Here is an 18,327-nt window from a genome sequence, read left to right as displayed (position 1 = left end):
CTCAAGTGCCTAGAAATGTTCATGAATATTAATTATCCTTCATTCAAATGTTGCTTTGCAATGATGACCAAGAAAAAGATAAATTTTAAACACAGTGTTGTTAGTTTTTTTTTAAATCACAGTATATTTTCTTTTAAACCTTTCAATTCTTCAAAATATTAATCAAGTTTCCACATATATTTAAGTTGTATAGTCCTAGATTAAAAAAAAAAGACCATTTAAGATTAGATATTTGGACAATAGATAATTTGAGGCATTTGTAAACTTTATCTCTTGATCGGAAAGTCAAGTATGATTCAAGCAATAAAAAAAGAATGTTACACTAAATCTCTATATTTTGTCAGAAGAGACATCTGAATTGAGTATAATGCTTAATTCTTTTGTACTTTAAAACCACAGTATAACACTGTGTATATGTTAAATAATATTTTTATTTTGTAAATATTTTATTCATTCTTTTATAACGTATATAATTCATTCTTCTATTAAGGAAATGTATATTGAGCATCTAGAATGTGCCAAAGACTTTCTAGCTCCTGGGGATACAGTGGTGAACAAAACTTCAAAATCCCTATGCTCCGACTTAGTCATTTTTCTCTCCCCCCCTCCCCCCAGAATATATGAGGTAGTGAAAAGTACTCTGAGGAAAGATGGAGAACTGTAGTGGGCTAGAGACTGATAGAGTTCTATTTTAGCGATGGTGCTCAGGGAAAGCCTCTGATTAAAGGAAATTAGGGCAGAGTCTAAATGAAGAAAGGAGGCTGCCATTCAGAGGGTTGGATGTAGAATATTACAGGCAGAGGATGCTGTTGGCACAAAAGGCTCCGAGGGCAGAATTATATTTGCTGTGTTCGTAGAGCAGCAGGAAGACACCAGCTAGAACAGGGTGAGGGAAGGGAAGTATGCTAACACACGAGATTGGAAAACTGCTTTGGGGATGTACCTTAGGTTTAGTGGGGGTTGATACGGTATTCAAGGAATCAGTGTAAAATCCAACCTCAGATGAAGAGGAAGTCATCGGAGAGCTGTGAGCTGGAGCATAATATGACCTAAGTTAACCTTTAAAAAGAATCCCTCCAGCTCCTATAGGAAAGCTTAGACCATAGTTGATAAGACTCGACATGATGAGCCTAGTTTGAGTGTTGTTATAGTAGGTGAGAGATAATGGAGGCTGGGAGTAAGATGATGGTAATTGAGGTGCTAAGAAGTGTTCAGAATTTTATTTATTTATAGAGATTTTATTTTTATTGGAAAGAGAGCAAGCATAAGTGGGGGGAGGGGTAGAGGAAGAAGGAGAAGCAGGCTCCCCACTGAACCAGGAGCCCACGGGAGGCTCTATCCCAGGACCGTGGGATCATGACCCGAGCCCAAGGCAGTCACATAACCGACTGAGCCACCCAGGCGCCCCAGAAGTGTTCAGAATTTTAAGCCTTGGGCTGGTAAGAGGTGTTGATGAATGGTTGTGGCAAGGGGGTGAAATGGTTGTGTTTCATGTGAGTGAAAAAAGAATTAAATGTGACTCTGTGATTTGGGGCTGGACCAACTGGATGAAGGGTCCTGCCACGTACTGAGATGGGGAGGAACAGGTTGAAAGTAGAAGGAGTAAGATTTGGGCTTCAGACATGAGCTAGGGAGGAGATGCCTGGTAGACATCTAACGTCATTAACACGCCTCATAAATTGTTAACAATGTTCTGTTTACAAAAGAAACAATAATAACCCCTTTGTGGTTACAAAGCATGTCCATATAACTTACCTAACTTGAATACTGTGATAACCTTGTGGGTTATGCAAAGCAGCCTGTGAGGGACCATTTTTTGAGCTTTCACTTTCATCTTGGCTGAGACCAATTTTTTTTCCATCTTCTGCTGAAGTATTTTCTTGCTCCGGTAAGAATTTCCTGGATTTGCTTCTGGGAAAGCTATGAAAGAACAAAGAATTTTAACATCTGGCTGATTTAAAATTACGAAATCCTGCCATATTCATTACAGTTTTGTAAGACTTCAACCACAGATTAAAGCTAAGTGCTCATCAATGCCTCATACAGATTATAAAGGTCATTGACGTTGTCATTAATGTTAGAACCGCATTACAGATCAAGTCAAATAGTAATAATAATGGTCACCCCTGCTTTCTCCCAGGCACTGTGCTGAGTGCTTATGTAGATTAAATCACTGAATCTCCAGCATAAACCTCATTCTACAAAGGAAGTAATTAAGCTATAGTGACATTAGATCTTTGCTCAAGATCCCAGAGCGAAGGCTTGGCAGGAACAAGATTGGAACCAGGCAGTTGGTCTCAGAGCTGATCCTCCCAGCCACTTCGTGCTGTCCCTTGGAGCAACTGTGAGAGGAAGAGGAAGAGCGTTTGGGTGTCATAGTGGGTGGTGAGGAAAGACCATCAGAGGATACATAATTGTTTGAAGATTTTATTTTATTTATTTTTATTTTTTTATTTTTTATTTTTATTTTTTTTAGAGAGAGATCACAAGTAAGCAGAGAGGCAGGCAGAGAGAGAGAGAGTGAGAAGGAAGCAGGCTCCCCGCTGAGCAGAGAGCCCATCATGGAACTCAATCCCAGGACCCTGAGATCATGACCTGAGCCGATGGCAGAGGCTTAACCCACTGAGCCACCCAGGCGCCCTGTTTGAAGATTTAATTCATTAATCAGCATGTGAGTGCCTACTGTGCCCGTCAGCATTATCAGCCCCAGAAACACTATGTGCCGTTGGTGCCCAGTAGCTCTCTGTCTGGGGAAGGGAGTGGAGAATGTAATATCTGGAACAGGGAGCAAGACTCAGGAAAGGCTTGGATCCTTTTATTTTATTTTAATATAGTGAATATTGAGGCATGTGTATATTATGAAAAGAAGGAATCATGAAAGGGGTTTCTTGGGGACTCATTACCTTCATTGATCTATTAGCTCTCAGAGAGCAGGAATTTTCAATAATACTTCCCTGACATTCAGAGTTTCTGAAGTTTTAGTAACACCGACATAAAACATACGAATCAGAGTCCTAGATATTTGGCATTTATGTGATTAATATGACCATCACTGATAGCTAAGTTCAGGGAGAAGCTTGCTTTATACTGAGTTAGGTGTCCTGGATGTCCACATTGATTGAATTTCTGCTTAGTGTTTTGTAAAAACAATTTCAATATAACATTCTTCCTGCTCCATCATTCATGCTACTTCCTTACTATTTTATGCAAACTGGTTTACAATTATTGAGGGATATTTTATCAAAGGTGTTTTTTTTCCCCCAAACTCCCCAAAACCTAACTCATAAACATTAGATGGGCTTATAAATTCATGCTTTATCTAATAGCTTATTTACCTAGTTATTGCCTGTATTCTAACAGCAGGCATACAGTCATTAAAAAAAAGGTTGGTATAACTTGAAAATGACAGGATCCCTACAGGCTACCTTGTTTTTCATACGAAGGGTGTTGTTTCAAACGAGGGCATGGAAACCAGTAAGTATTGGCTTCTGTTTTTGTTGAACACCTTCCAGAAGGTTTTAACTGCAGACTCTATGCACTGCAGCTCTTTCCACAGAGAGCGGACTGATACTTGAAGAAGTTTTTCATTTCTCCAAGAAGAATATGATGTATCTTCCTCAAGCTTCACTTTTATTCTTAAATACATTTATTTTTATTTGTGGAGAAGTTACACAAGGTATCCGTGTACATCATTCTATGGTAAGAATTTCAGCAATATTGTTTTAGCTAGCAAGTATGATTATATTGTTTTCAGGATATACTAGAAGTTTGAATATCGTTGTGGAAAAATTAAAGAGTTTAATTAGAAATGCTGAGACAGCTTAAATAAGATTATTTTTAAACTTAAAAAACCATAAAACTGAGGACTGACACTTAACACATGGCTAATGAAAAAAATTTTAAAGAAATTATAGGCTTATGTTAAAAACTAGCCAGCAACTTTTGGGTTAACTTTGATAAGGAACTATCTGATAGGTAATAAAAAATTCACTTTGCTATTTTAAAAAATGAGTATTTTATAAACATTTGTATTTCAAATACAGCCTTGTGAACGGTTACCTAGGAAATTAGAAACTTATTTAAAACAATGTCACTGTGAGAACTAATAAGGTATACACAATAGTCTGGTAGATGGGGATTTGAATCTGTACATATTCAAATATTGGTTTATAATTTTAAAATGTTATACAATGTATTTACCATAGTATAAATATGAAATCCCAAAGTTCCAAGGTTGAAGAAAGAATAAATTTTAGGAAAGCCACACAAATATTAATAACACCATTCTCTAAAATACTAAAAATTCAAAAACCTTATTTAGATCCAAAAAAATGTGGTTGTCACCCACGTGTTTGAAAACATCTATATGCCAGTTATTACAGGGGGAGAGGGGAAAGAGCAAGAAGTTAAAAATAGGTCAATGTAACAAAATGGCAACGTCTTTTTGGGACAAATATCTTTTATAATATGATTAGCTCTTAACCTTTCTCTCAATATCCAGGTCAAAGGAAGGTAAAGCTTGTTACTATTTTCTTATAGAAGTTATTTAAATCTGTGTGACTTCTACCAAAGAATTTTTTCATATTGGAAAACCACTATTTACCAACAGAAATAAATACATTTGGAATGGTAGCTGTGGTTGACTTTCCAAGATGACATCTGTTGTTGATTTTGCAAAGCAAAATTCCGTGGTTGTTTTTTCTTTCTTTCTTTCTTTCTTTTTTTTACCGTTGTCATTGATATGTTTCAAATCAGTGAAAACTTGACCTTTCAAATCTGTAGCTAGCTAGCTTATTGCAACATGCCTTCCTCATATCCCCCCTCCCCGAGGCGCCAATTCTTAATAGCTGCTGGCAGAAAGTCCATTTGGCATGGACGTGTAGATATCTCAGGGAACCTTTATAGTCCTGGTTAAGGACCTTCAGACTGCCAGACAGATGCCTGGAGGAGGGATTCCTGGGCGAGGGAACACACCAAAGTTCAAGGTCCAGGCCACGGAGCCACTACTGAAAGTAGACCCTGAACATATCCTTTAGGAATTAGAGAGGAAGAAGGCAGAGCAAAAATACTGAATTAACATATACTTTTTATTCTTCCCTAAAATTTATCCATAAGGCTTATTTGTGGAAGTTTAACTAACCTGTTCATTGTTGTTTCCTTTTCTAACAATCATCCTTGTGTATGTCCTGAAATGTCATCTTTTCCATGTGCTCTTCTTGTTACTTTTGTCTATGGAATGTACTTCATATATTGTTTTCTTATTTCTACTTTTTTAATGTAAAGGATTCTCCAGCAGTGAACATTGTAGAAGGTGTATCTGATGCAAAAGATGAGAGTAAAAGTGATGATACTCTTTATACGGATGACTGTGAGGAGTCATGTGATGATAAAATTAAAATCACGCGAGAAGAAAAACATTTTATGTGTAGTAAGTATTAAAAATGACAATTATAAGGTATATGGTTTATTATTTCCAGGGTATACATAGAAGGAAATAGACCTTAGCTTTGTTTGGATCATTTTTTAAAAATTTAAATTCAATTAGTGTCCTTAGTTTCACATGTGGTGTCCAGTAATTCATCAGTTGCGTGTGACATCCAGCATGTCACGTGCCCTCCTTGATGTGTTTGGGTCATTTTATATATATCTTGATCACCCTAGGTCGGAGGTTTTCTATGTTTGGCACATAGTAGGTGCTTAGTAAATATTTGGTGACTGAACGAATGGATCCTTCTAGTACGCAGTCTTGTGGCATCTGTTGCCCGCAGAGGGCACCGAGGGCATGTTGTCAATCTGCCAATGGCTATTTTCAATCTTCCTTCTGAACCACTAGGAAATTACACCTTAGTTTTGAGGAGGAATAGCTGCTCTAATAGGTCTACTACAAATTTATGTAGCAAACCATAAAAACAGACGTCCAAAGTCTTGATTTTTGTTTAAAACTATTCAGCAACAGTGCAGGAGTTTCCAGGGTCTATTACCTGTGAGATGTAAGAAGGGGGATCGGCGAGGGAGGGGGTGATGCTCTGGGTAGCTCCTCCAGGGGGCATGTCCTAGGCCAGACTATGGGCTGCAACATGAGCGTCTGTGGTTTCTCAAGCGGTGATTGAGTGGCCCATGTGCCCCTTAGGACAGATGTCTACATCCAGGAAGAATTTAACAGAAAGAGGGAAATGGAAAGTACAAAAGTGGGATGAAGCTGGGGTATTACCGATTCTGCTGTGAGAGTAAAAATCAGGAACAGAAATAAAGTCGTCGTTCAGTACTATGTGGATGTTTTTGTTGTAAAGGACATTGTCACCGTGACTGGTCTGGGAAGTACGAGTCCTGGATGCATAGTTACCGATTTTGAGGGTTGTGTTGGAGAGAACGTCTTTGTGGAGGAAGTACAGGTTGAATATGCAGGGACATCGTGGCAGCCGCTCTCCAGTGATTCGGGTTATCTGTACTGCTCCGGCAACCCTTCTAAGAATATGATTGCTTTAAAATAAAAATACTTTAAAAAAGAAAAATGTATAAGAAATATACAGTAAAAGTTCAATCAGAAACCAACCAACTGAAACTTCAACTAAGACTTAATATTGGTGTATATTTGTGTTTGCTATTTGTTTATATGAATATATATAGCATTAATAGAACAAATTAAGAGAAAGATTTATTTTGAAAATTAACTTGCATGATATGGATTATTGCTTTTTACGTTCCTATGTGGTAAGAATTGAGAACTTCTAGACCTCCTGCTTTTCTCTCTCATCTTATGAAGTGACAATTAATATTCAGAATGTTGTCCCTCTGTTACATGAGCTTAAAGTATCTGGGGGTCATCTAAACTATTAGAACAGTTTCATTAAAATGTATTAAGACAGTTGTCTTTGTTAATCCCGAGTTAACTGAAAATTATACTAACTGGAGTCTTTAGATAGACTGAGATATTATTGTGTCTACATATTTATCCCAAATCACGTAAAATTCATGATCTTTCTTTCACTCTATTCTAACAATCTAATATTTAGCAAACACTTTTCATTATGATTTAAGGAAATTTGCAAAATTCTATTGTTTCCTACACCCGGAGTACCAAAAAGCTGCTAAGAAATATGATGGACGAGCAACAGAGTTCCTTGGATTATTTATCCAATCAGGTACGGATCCGTGCGGCCGCCTCGTTGGGGCACCCGTAACCGAAGCGGTCATTTTGTCGTGCGTTCAGGTCCGGACGTGTTCAGGACCTCCTCCCGTAGAGGCGTGGTAGCGAGCCTCAGGCGGACGAGGAGCCCGTGCAGGGAGGGGAACAGGCAGACGCAGGACCTAAGTGGCACCCCGCACCCCCGCCCGGAGCCCCGCGGGTGCGAGCAGGGAGCTGGAAGGGCCAGGCTGGGGGCCTGCAGGGCTGTTCACCGGCCGGGGCGGGGCGGGGCGGCCACACCTGCAGGGACCCTATTGGCCTTGCTGCAGGGACGGGGCCGCGGTGGAGGGCAGGGGGCCGTGGGCATTATTACAGACCGCAGAGCTGGGGTTGTAAGAGGCTGGGGGAGACCCGCTGTAGAATTCAGCGGAAGGGGTTTTGTTTGAGTATAAAATGCTTAAAGGTGCGCGCGCGTGTGTTCAGGTTAACGAGCTCATGAACCGGGTCCTCCTCCTGACCACAGAAGTCCTCCGAAGGCCGCTGGAGCCTTTTCCTCATAGGCCGGTGCAGTCGCATGGTGAGAACTTGGCTGTTTCAGACTTTTCCTAGTCGCCTTTAATTGCTTCAAGTTTCCCTACGGGCCGGGTGCCTTTGGAGGACGTGTTTACAAACACGGCTTGCTTTACCGGACAGACTGGGGGTGTCCTACTTGGCGGGGCAGATCCAGCCCCAGCAATGAGCTGCCCTCAGGTGGGAAGGTTTTCCAGCTCCTGAAGGCCCGCGCTCAGCCAAATGTACCTCCTGGGCCTGTTGCAAACCCCACGGTTTCAGGGACGTCCTTCCTAGGCTGACCCACGTTTCATTCATGATTAATCTTTAGTTAGAAGAAGGTTTCAGGTTCTTTCCACGTGTGCAGAGTATTTTTGATCTGTTCCAAGTACTTCAGATTGGAGTGTAAAATTTGAAAAGAAAAAGAAACCTAAAGACAGAAATGAAGTGGCATGTAGAGCTTTTTGTATAAAAATATAGTATAGTAACTCCTAGAGGCCTGGGTTTCTAAGGAAAATACTGTATCATATCTTATAAATATGAATTTCTAGCAGAGCTCCGAGTAAGTAAATATGGTTGAGGGCTAGGGTATGGTCTTTCTTCCTCACAACGGGAGGGAATAGACAAATGCGGAGAATCTCGTAAGTGTCAGGTGTAGGACGGGCACGTCCACGTGTTATTTTATTTTAAATTGGTTTGTTATGTCTCATGTAGTAAGGAGCGTGGGCTCCGCGGCCAAACCACCCGCCTTCCACTGCCTCGTGCGGTTTCTGTACCAGCAAACCGGCGAGAGCATTTACCTCCTACAGTTGTTGCAAGGAGTACACGAGCAAGTGTCCAAAAGCTCTTCAAATATTCCCAGGTGCACCGTAAGATGATGTAAGGCTTTGCTCTGAGGATGGCCATCATCAGAGGAGGAACACGCAGCCCAGAAAAAGCTAAAAAATATGCTCACATTTATTTGGGTGGCGATGGGGAAGTGTGTTCCCACCCAGACCAGTTCTCTGCTGTGGACACCTACCCTGTCTCTGAGTGTGAGCTTCTGTACAAATGTCTCTTTTGCAGTTTAGAACAAAGGCGACAAATCCATGTCTTCTGGAAATAAAGAGGGAAGCAAACAATGGTTAACAGCTGATTTTTGCTACATAACATTTTCTGAAGAAGTACTGTTTGCCAGGCACTGTGCTAAGTGCTTTCTATTATGCCCCGCTATGTAATCGCCAGAGTAACACTGTGAAGTAGATTGTACTGTTACAATGAGAGAAGAAGAAAGGGGGTTGCGTGACCTAGCTACGGGTTCTTGGGTTCTTGCCTGAGAAGGGATAGGGCTCAGACTCTCACCCAGGCTTCTGGTTTTGGAGTCTCAGGCTCACATGTGTTTGTTTCTCCGGGTAATTAGCAGTGTAAGGGTTGCGTTTATTTTATTACATTTATAAAAGATACTACAAAGTATCTTAGGAGAAAATGTAATATCCATATCCACATAATGTACTTACAGTCCCCTGGGAAGTGGGATCTTTGCAGATGATGGTTATCAAGTGTTCCAGTCCTAACTGTTGGCTTCAGAGCAGGCTCTGGCCTCAAGCATAACTTCTTCTTGGTGGAGAGAGTGATTTCCCTGTCCTCTCGCTTTGGCCCTTGTAATGGCGGTTCCCCCGTAGTGTCTCTGAAGTTTCCAGTGCTCAAGGATGTGTTACTTGCCGTTAATCTATGTATTCATTTGGGTTTCTCCTTCCCATTCATATAGATTTCCTTTACACATTATGCCCCCAAAAGAAGGCTAGATTCCGGAAAGAGCATTATTTATTAGGTGAGAGTATACGTAACTATAAAGTATATTAAATAAACGTGGTTTCGAAATGAACACTAGAGCAGTATGGAGTGCTAATCACTGACAGCGATGTTATTAGGGCAGAGTTATAGCAGAATGAATTCCTTAATCCCATTTCTTGCGTGTATTTTCTCCTGATTTCTAAAATCAAAATCATCTTTCATTTCTAAGAAGGTAAAATCATCATATCATTAGTGAAAATTATAATTTCAGATAGCACTGTCAGATCTCTCCAGTAAACTAATTAAGTCTTAAATGTGTCCTTGAAAATACCCTAACTCACTGATTTTACCTTTCTAGGTTTAGATTGTACGGATATTAAAGATACCATTGGTTCTGTCACCAAAACTCCAAGTGGTTTGTATATAATCTACCCGGAAGGATCTAGTTACCCGTTTGAGGTAAAATTTTTCCTTTATCATATGAAACAGGATAAGCAGCCAATCTGCTTACTTAGTATAAAGAATTCAATTGTTTCAATATTTTTTTCTTGAAAAATTTCATACAAATAGGTAGAAGTTCCAGTTGCAAAGTTTCGGTGTTCTGAAATTCTTTGCCCAAACCAGGAACCTGTGAAACCGCTTGAGAGTCTTTCCCTTTTCCGTTTGAAGTTTCATGTTTGTGCTCTTTGAAAGAAATCCATTCGATGTTAAGAGCTTATATTGTCTTCGCAGTAGGCAGATGCTTGCTTTAACTGCTGTGGGTATCAGAAAGTAGCGTGCTCTGCCACGGAACTTGCTACAGGAACTTTGATTTCCCTTTCTACACCTGAAGGTGACAAACGATTTTATGTGATTATATAAGACATTAATAATTATAAAAAAACCTTTCACTAAAGTGTGAGACAGATTGAGAAAATCTTTTTTTAAATCAAAACCATTTTTAAATTAAAACCAACTAGATAAATTACCCTCCTGTCTACCTTTAGTAGTCCTATATTATGCTTTCTGGAAGAGACTTTTATCAGAATTACTGCTACTGACAGGATATATATAATATCATAGTATAATATTAACCTAGTAGTACACATACAATAACATGGAAATTATATATAATTTTTCTCGATTACTCCTTTGTACATAAGGAAGTTTATGATGTCACTATCACACCTTACTGATAATCTCATCACACAATAAAGTGATTTTTCTCCTGAGTAGATACTATCACTTTCTCATCCCGAAATTACTAAATTATTTATTTATTTTTTTACTGCCATTATTTTATAATCTATTGCCAACATGTCCAAAAATTGGGGTGTAGGTGGGAAATACTTTTAAAATTACCTAACCTGCTTCACCTACAGATTCAAAAATGAGCCTGAACCATAGGTGGAGAGGGAAGGTTTCTACTTTTGTCAAGAGTGGGAAGCACAATCCCTTTCTGAGTCGCAGGAAGGTGTTATTCCCTTACTTTCTCCACACTGCCTTTCTGCGTGTGCAGGGAGTTTCAGATGAGGATGCTTGCTTGGATTTTCTTCCCAGGTCGCTTCTCTGGGTCTGTTCAGCTGTCTTCTCGGGGGCACTGATAGGTGCAGCCAGAAACAGCTGGCGAGGTGGGGGCCCAGGTCACACCTTTCTGTGTGCAGCTTCCAGTCTGAACACGGGCCTCTGGGCTGTTGGAGAAGAGAATAATCAAAGATAGGTGCACGGGCATATTTAATGGACACTTAAAAAAGCAGTGAAAGGAGAGGTTAATTTGCAGATACCTCGTTCTGCTACAGCAGAACTGGTAGCATTACCGCTCACCTGAAAAATACCCACAGCGTTGAGGAATACGAGAGTCCGACACTTCGCATGTGGACGGATGGCTGCCCCAGGGACTGCAATCAGCTTAACCACACGTTTGCTTACGACAAACAGCGTTATTTCTAGAGATTTACATCTGAATAGATGAGGCCCATACAACTACACTGAAACTTTCAGTGGGACACTCTTCCTGTTCTCTAGGCTTAAGGGTGGAGCATGAGGTTCATGTCAACAAATAAAGATGATGGTATATAATTGTTGCCTTTTCTGGGTCTGTTTCAGGTAATGTGTGACATGGACCACCGAGGAGGTGGATGGACTGTGATACAGAAAAGGGTTGACGGGATCGTTGATTTCCAAAGGCTCTGGTGTGATTATCTGGACGGATTTGGTGATCTTTTAGGTCGAGTTTTTGTTCTCCTCTTTTTTTTCCTTCTTTTTGGCATGACACCTGTGTACTGTACCTCTGTTGGTCAGATCATTAGCAAAAACAGCATATCCTCTCTCTCAAATTACTTTCTCTTCATTCATACTACTTAGAATGAGTGGGTCTTCATCTGGGATCTGGAAATCCTTATCTTTAGGTGGGCATTGAGTGAAAGTTGTAACCTGGGTATTTATTAAGTATTTCCTCTGTCCCTAGCAGAATTCCAGTAGATGCTCAACAACTATTTGTAGAATGAAACACTGAATGGGCGGGCTGGGCTGTAGTGAACCTTGAAATGTTTGCCCTGAGTGGCACGTCTCTGCGAAGGGAGAATTGAGGTGCACAGTGGTACAAATTCAAATGACATGACCCGGGAGAAATACTTTATAAAAATGTCAGTAAAACTCCCTGTGCTCAATGGTTGAAAACTGTACACCCCGAGGACACTGCAAAATCCGTTCACATGATGCTGTGTGACGGCATTACTTTCGCCGGGCAGATGGGAACGCCAGGATGTCCAAACACTGCAGAATTTGAACTTGGTTGGAAGTTTTGCAGGTGATTTTGACCACTTTCATGCTGTTATCCTAAGTTACTGTTCTAATTTAAAAGCTGTAACATCCCGTAATAACATCATCCAAGGATTTAGTAAGCAGCGGTGTCAGTTCTCTTGCTACAATCCCAACTGCACGCTGATGATTGATTTTAGGAAGGACGTCACATGTCATAAAGTGTTACGAAGGCGGCTAGTGAAGATACTGTATTTTCTCAGTGTTGCCTCTAGTTTTCTGGCAAGGGCTACCTCCTGATTTCAGTATCCCTAGATCTACAAGCTTTGAATTGTCATCCTTCTCACTTGATGCTTATTTCTAAGGAGAAATTATTTGAGTTTTGAGACAAAGGTCTTCAGGCAGGTGGATCTCATGCGAACAGGCTGTACCGGGTATAGTTTAAAAAATAAATTTGGGATTAAGGAAAATACATTGTAAACTCAAATTAGGGGTTGGGTAGAGGGGCAAGATGGTGAGGACAAGTATAATGGAGTGTCACGGACTGGAGACACCAAGTGGTCCATCCCGTTCCTTCCTGTCCTTCAGGGCCATTTTCACTTCTTGGAGGGTGTGCAGTTAGAGCGCCCCCGTCAGCCCTGCAGGGGAACTTGGCGTTTTACCCAGGGTTTCCATGGTGTGAGTGCTGGTCACTCCTGCCCCCCACTCTCCAGGGTTGGCTTCCTCTAGACCTGTCCTTCCTTCGGTCACCTCAGGATTCATTGGGGGGAAAGTATGTCAGAGCAGAGGCCACGCCAAGGTGGGCAGGAGGAGGTCCAAAGCCCGAGCGAGGCTAGACCATGCAGGGAGCCTGTGGTCCCAGCCCTGAGTTTCCTCATTCCTCCTGGAAGGCATTTTCATTCATCACATGACATGACAGGATTATTCACGGAAGCTGACATACTGCATTCTAGCGAAGAGACGCTTATTCACAGAGCATCATTCTGCAGGACAGAAGGAAGAATTTCAGCTGAGCGTGTTCAGGAAATGTTTCCTTAGGAGCTGCTGATTTGGAGGTTAAAACTCAACATTTAGGGGCACACATCATTTTGTTACCTGCCATAATATGTCAGCAGCTTTTTTGTGGATGTACCTCGAGGTAAATCTTGAAATTTTCATTAGTTGTTAAGTGGATTTTTGAATTTATTTTGGTGAGATAAAAATAAAAGTTTAGTTACCCCAGTCTGGTGAAGTAGAAGCGGGAGGGCTGTATGTGTGTGCGTGTGTGTGTACACACACACATAATACATACACTTACATATACACGCACACATTGCACACTGCATGCGTAATGGATGCATTACAAATACTTATACATCTATATGTACAATGGATGCATATACAAATATGCATATATATACACATATATATGTATATGCATAAGTATGCATATACAAATACATATACATCTATGTATATTTTGTAAATTAGGCAAACACTGATAGCTTGAGTGAGGACCATCTGGTCTCTCAAATAATTTATGTGAGCCATTTCAGTGTTAAAAACTGAACAACAGCAAATACTCAATAATGAAGGTTATTCTAAGTTGTATTAAAATATGTAAAAAAAACCTTTTTTTTTAACAGGCGAATTTTGGCTAGGACTAAAAAAGATTTTTTATATAGTAAATCAGAAAAATACCAGTTTTATGCTGTTTATTACATTGGAATCGGAAGATGACACTGTTGCATATGCGTCATATGATAACTTTTGGCTAGAAGACGAAACAAGATTTTTTAAGATGCACTTAGGACGGTATTCAGGAAATGCTGGTAAGTTTTTTATTCCCCAAATCGTGCAGGATATTTAAATACAGCTGACTCAGTAACAGGCAAAGACAGAGTAATGCGTTTCACTTGATCTAGGACACATAACTGGTAACGAGCAGATTAGAAAGGAGACAACGCAGTTCTGAAGCCCTGCTGTGACCATTGAACTACCCCATGATTTTGAATAGCTTCTATTCTTTAAAACTTACTTTCCGTGTGTGGCTGCAGTTGACCCTTTGGGAGAGTGAGTGGGCCAGGCTGGGAAGGAAGTGCTGACGTTTTCCCGTTCTGACAGGCCGGCATTTGGAAATGGTGGAGTGTCAGAGCCGATCTCCATTCTTCTCACTTTTCAGCTGAAGACCCTGAGAGGTTAAGGGACTTGCCCCCGCGTCCCAGCTCGTCACAGCAGAGCCAGGGCAAGAAGCCAGGTCGATGGGACAACTCGATCAGTGGGTTATTTCCCCCACTATACTTGGGTGCATGTATTCATTTCCAAATGAATGTAATTCTTCATGTCAGATTTATGACACGGTGCTGAGATCTTACATTTGGGTTCATACCCATTCAGCTCTCCTAACTTACTCATCGTGGCACTTGTTTATTGTGTATAAATAGCTCTTTAACTGAGTACGGTCCAGTGGGAGGATAAAGAACACCAAAAACTTGGAATACTGAGTATCGACAGAGCTTCGGGGGTTCACGGAGGGAGAGGGGGATCCCAGCTGACTGCATCCAGGAGGGGTAGTTTCTAACGAGGAGTCATGTGAAATTCAGCGTGGGGAGGTTTTTCAAAAGTAACACCTGGGACGCCTGGGTGGCTCAGTCGGTTAAACAGCTGCCTTCGGCTTAGGTCATGATCCCAGCATCCTGGGATCGAGTCCCACATCAGGCTCCTTGCTCAGCAGGGAGCCTGCTTCTCCCTCAGCCTCTGCCTGCCTGCCATTCTGTCTGCCTGTGCTCGCTCTCTCTCCCTCTCTCTCTGAGGAATAAATAAAATCTTAAAAAAAAAAAAAAAGTAACACCACTGCAGAACCGATTCAGGAAGCTTGGGCCCAGGTGTTTGTATTCACAGACGGAGATGGTGGCATCCTTGCTCTTTTTTTTTTTTCTTTTTTTAAAAGATTTTATTTACTTACTTGAGAGAGAGACAGTGACAGAGAGCATGAATGAGGAGAAGGTCAGAGAGAGAAGCAGACTCCCCATGGAGCTGGGAGTCCGATGCGGGACTCGATCCTGGGACTCCAGGATCATGACCTGAGTCGAAGGCAGTCGTCCAACCAACTGAGCCACCCAGGCGTCCCACATCCTTGCTCTTGATACCACTGATCTGTACTTGGAAGAAGGGACGGGCCTTCTGGCCAGCGGGTGTTGGCAAAGACAGCTGCTTGGGCCAAGCACCGAGGAGGAAAATGGCTGAGCGTCAGGAAGGACTGGGCAGGCTTGGGGTCCCTGACGTCCAAAGGGGGCTTAGCCCTGGGATATTAGGTGACAGTCTGAAATTCCAATCTCGGTATAGAAGGAAAAGTTTCGAGAGTTACAGTATGTGGTTTTTCATGCTGCATCTGTAAAAGAGGAAAACTCAGTACAGACCTTGTTATGTTAGGAGACGTTTCTGTGGGTTTCTCTATTGGATTAGGGTCTTGAGGATACGATTTATAATGGTGCAAGTTTTTTCGTCACAGAGCCCTCAGACTTGCTCTCAGAAAATACTCTATATTTTCCCAATAAGGTGAAGAGACTTTCAACAGATGATCACATAATCCAGTCGAGGTAAAGAAAACGTGTTGGTAGAACATAAAGATAAAAACATAGATAAAACCGGGGGGTTACGTGTGATCAGGTGCATGGTGGAGGGAGCTGCACATTTGGTTCTGACCTCAGAGCAAAGATAGAAATAAGGAATTTGAACATTGGAGCAACTCACTTGTTCCAGGAGCACAGATATTCTGATTCTAAAACTTGAGAGAGCTTTATTTGGGTTCTCAGAGAAAACAGTGTCATGTTCTAAGTATTCTCTCAAAGGAAACATGGCAGTGAGTTTTCCTGGGCTGGTTCTTTTTTTTTTTTTTTAAGATTTATTTAAGATTTGTTTTTTAAGATTTATTCACAAGTAGGTGAAGAGGCAGGCAGAGAGAGAGGAGGAAGCAGGCTCCCTGCTGAGCAGAGAGCCCGATGCGGGGCTCGATCCCAGGACCCTGGGATCATGACCCAAGCCAAAGGCAGAGGCTTTAACGCACTGAGCTACCCAGGCACCCTGCCTGGGCTGGTTCTTAAAAATGGACCTATGTATTATGTTATATTATATTATATTATAGTATTATTTTTTAAGGATTTTATTTGTAAGTCATCTCTATACCCAATGTGGGATTTGAAGGCACAGAAATTATAGAAATTATTCTTTTCCCTACCATTATTGTTTCTTTTTCCTAAATTAACCAAGTACCATATGACCCTTTCCCAGAGAATGACAGGTTTCTACAGCATCATTTTGGGCCTCACTGATCTGACTCTGTCTCCAGAGCCAAAGTTTCCAACTGGATTGTGATTTTATATAAAATATCCACTGACAGATGCCTGTTTCCAGATTCTGCTATACTGCAGTCTGGAGGAGAGATTTTCATACCGATACGCAGCAGAAAATCACTGAAACCTTAGCTCTAGATGTGAAGCTCTGTAACAACAGGTTGGGTAAAGGTCAGTTAAAAGGACAAGAAGTGCGTCTGAGTGTACTCATGCAAACAAAATCTGTTTTACCCAGGCGACGCCTTCCGGGGCTTCAGAAAAGAAGAAAACCAAAATGCCATGCCTTTCAGCACATCGGACGTGGATAATGATGGCTGTCGCCCCGTGTGCCTGGTCGGGGGTCAGTCCGTGGCAAGCTGTAGTCACCTGAGGAACAACACCGGCTGGTGGTTCAGTCAGTGTGGTCTAGTGAACCTAAACGGCATTCATCGCTTCCCTGGAAAACCGCTTGTGGCTGGAATCCAGTGGGGCACCTGGACCAAAAATGACGCACCCGTCAGGATCAAATCTGTTTCAATGAAGATCAGAAGAACTTACAATCCTTATTTTAAGTAATCTCCTTTCCAACTGTGTGCATTGCGTAGATATTTTTGATAATACAGAGGGAGTTTTACATGTTTCTCTTTTTTACTGTTTCAAACATTTCAGCCAAAATTTAACTATAGGTGACATCTAGGTGTTAAGGGTTTAATTAGAAATCTTTACTTTTGTAGAGTTTTATAAAACATGGCTCAATGTATGCTTTTACTACTAAGTGCATTAACAATCCGTTTAAAATATGTTTTAAGGGAATTTCACCTTGTCCTCCTGGAGTCTGCTGTCCTTTCAAAGAATTGTCCCTTCTCTTCAAAGCACATGTACTATAGTAGATGGTTAGGAAAATAGCAGAGAGCATCACAGTTATTTCTGTATTCATTAGAAACACTTAACTTTATAATCCACAGATAATTTCTACTGAAGGCTGTTATAAGGTATGACTGTGCAGACTAATATATATATCCAGTTTAAAGACTACTATTTCCAGGTGGTTCCACAATATCTTACAGGTAATAAGAGTTTACTGCACAAAGAAATTCCTTTTTTTTTCATTTCATTGTGGTTAATAATTTTACTCTAGTTTGCAGTAAACGTACTGCACGTGTAGACCCTTTATATCCTGTGTGAAGCCGGCGAGAATGGCAGGAACTTCACTATGTGAAGAACAATTGAGAAAGCCATGACTCAGAGGTCTAGAGGCAGCTCTGGGAACAAGCTTGTCCGTCCACTTTTTCCACTGAGTTGGAAAGAGCTGGAGTGGTCAGTCTTCCACGGAACGACAGCAGGGAACATCCTGAGCCGAGGGCCCGTCGTTGATGAAAAGACAAGCAAGACAGGAGTCGGCACTGGACTGAAACAAATGTGGTCCAGAGTTAGGGTGACAGGCCACGGTGAGACACCGATGGGGTTAGAAATACATGTGAGGATGTAGGCCAAGGGGAGACATCAGCCCACACAAGGCCGAGCTTGATCAAGACGGAGAATCCGATCTGAGCTCAGGAACAGGCAAAACTGGCAGGGTCACCATGCAAGATGGCTTTCGCCCCGATCGCCTCTCAAGGCTGCGGCCAAGTCACACCCCGGATCTGCACGGGTCAGGTCGCACGTGGGGAGCACAGTTCTCCGTGGCCTCCTGTGCATTTCCTGGAGGGACCGCTGAGGTTCTGTGCCTTGGCAGTGGAGGAAGACATCTGCTGGGTTGGGGGAACACAGAGCTGAGGGTCTGCTGGTTTGGACATCTGCAGTGACATGAGGTCCAGGAACAAATCTACC

General features: G+C 41.5%; 1 protein-coding gene across 1 annotated transcript; it reads left to right on the top strand.

Annotated features, from left to right (window-relative positions):
• Positions 1–3,603: 3,603 nt before the first annotated feature.
• On the top strand, positions 3,604–17,073 carry ANGPTL5 (angiopoietin like 5). Its single transcript, XM_059155710.1, has 8 exons — positions 3,604–3,699; positions 5,284–5,428; positions 7,039–7,142; positions 7,610–7,703; positions 9,807–9,907; positions 11,534–11,654; positions 13,813–13,998; positions 16,754–17,073. The coding sequence occupies exons 1-8, from the start codon at positions 3,604–3,606 to the stop codon at positions 17,071–17,073; spliced, it is 1,167 nt and encodes a 388-aa protein (XP_059011693.1).
• The last annotated feature ends 1,254 nt before the right edge of the window (positions 17,074–18,327 follow it).

Source organism: Mustela lutreola, chromosome 1 (genome assembly GCF_030435805.1).
Source record: "Mustela lutreola isolate mMusLut2 chromosome 1, mMusLut2.pri, whole genome shotgun sequence".
Taxonomy (NCBI): Eukaryota; Metazoa; Chordata; class Mammalia; order Carnivora; family Mustelidae; genus Mustela; species Mustela lutreola.
Note: the sequence above shows the minus strand (reverse complement) of the source record. Positions and strands in the feature narration are given on the sequence as shown.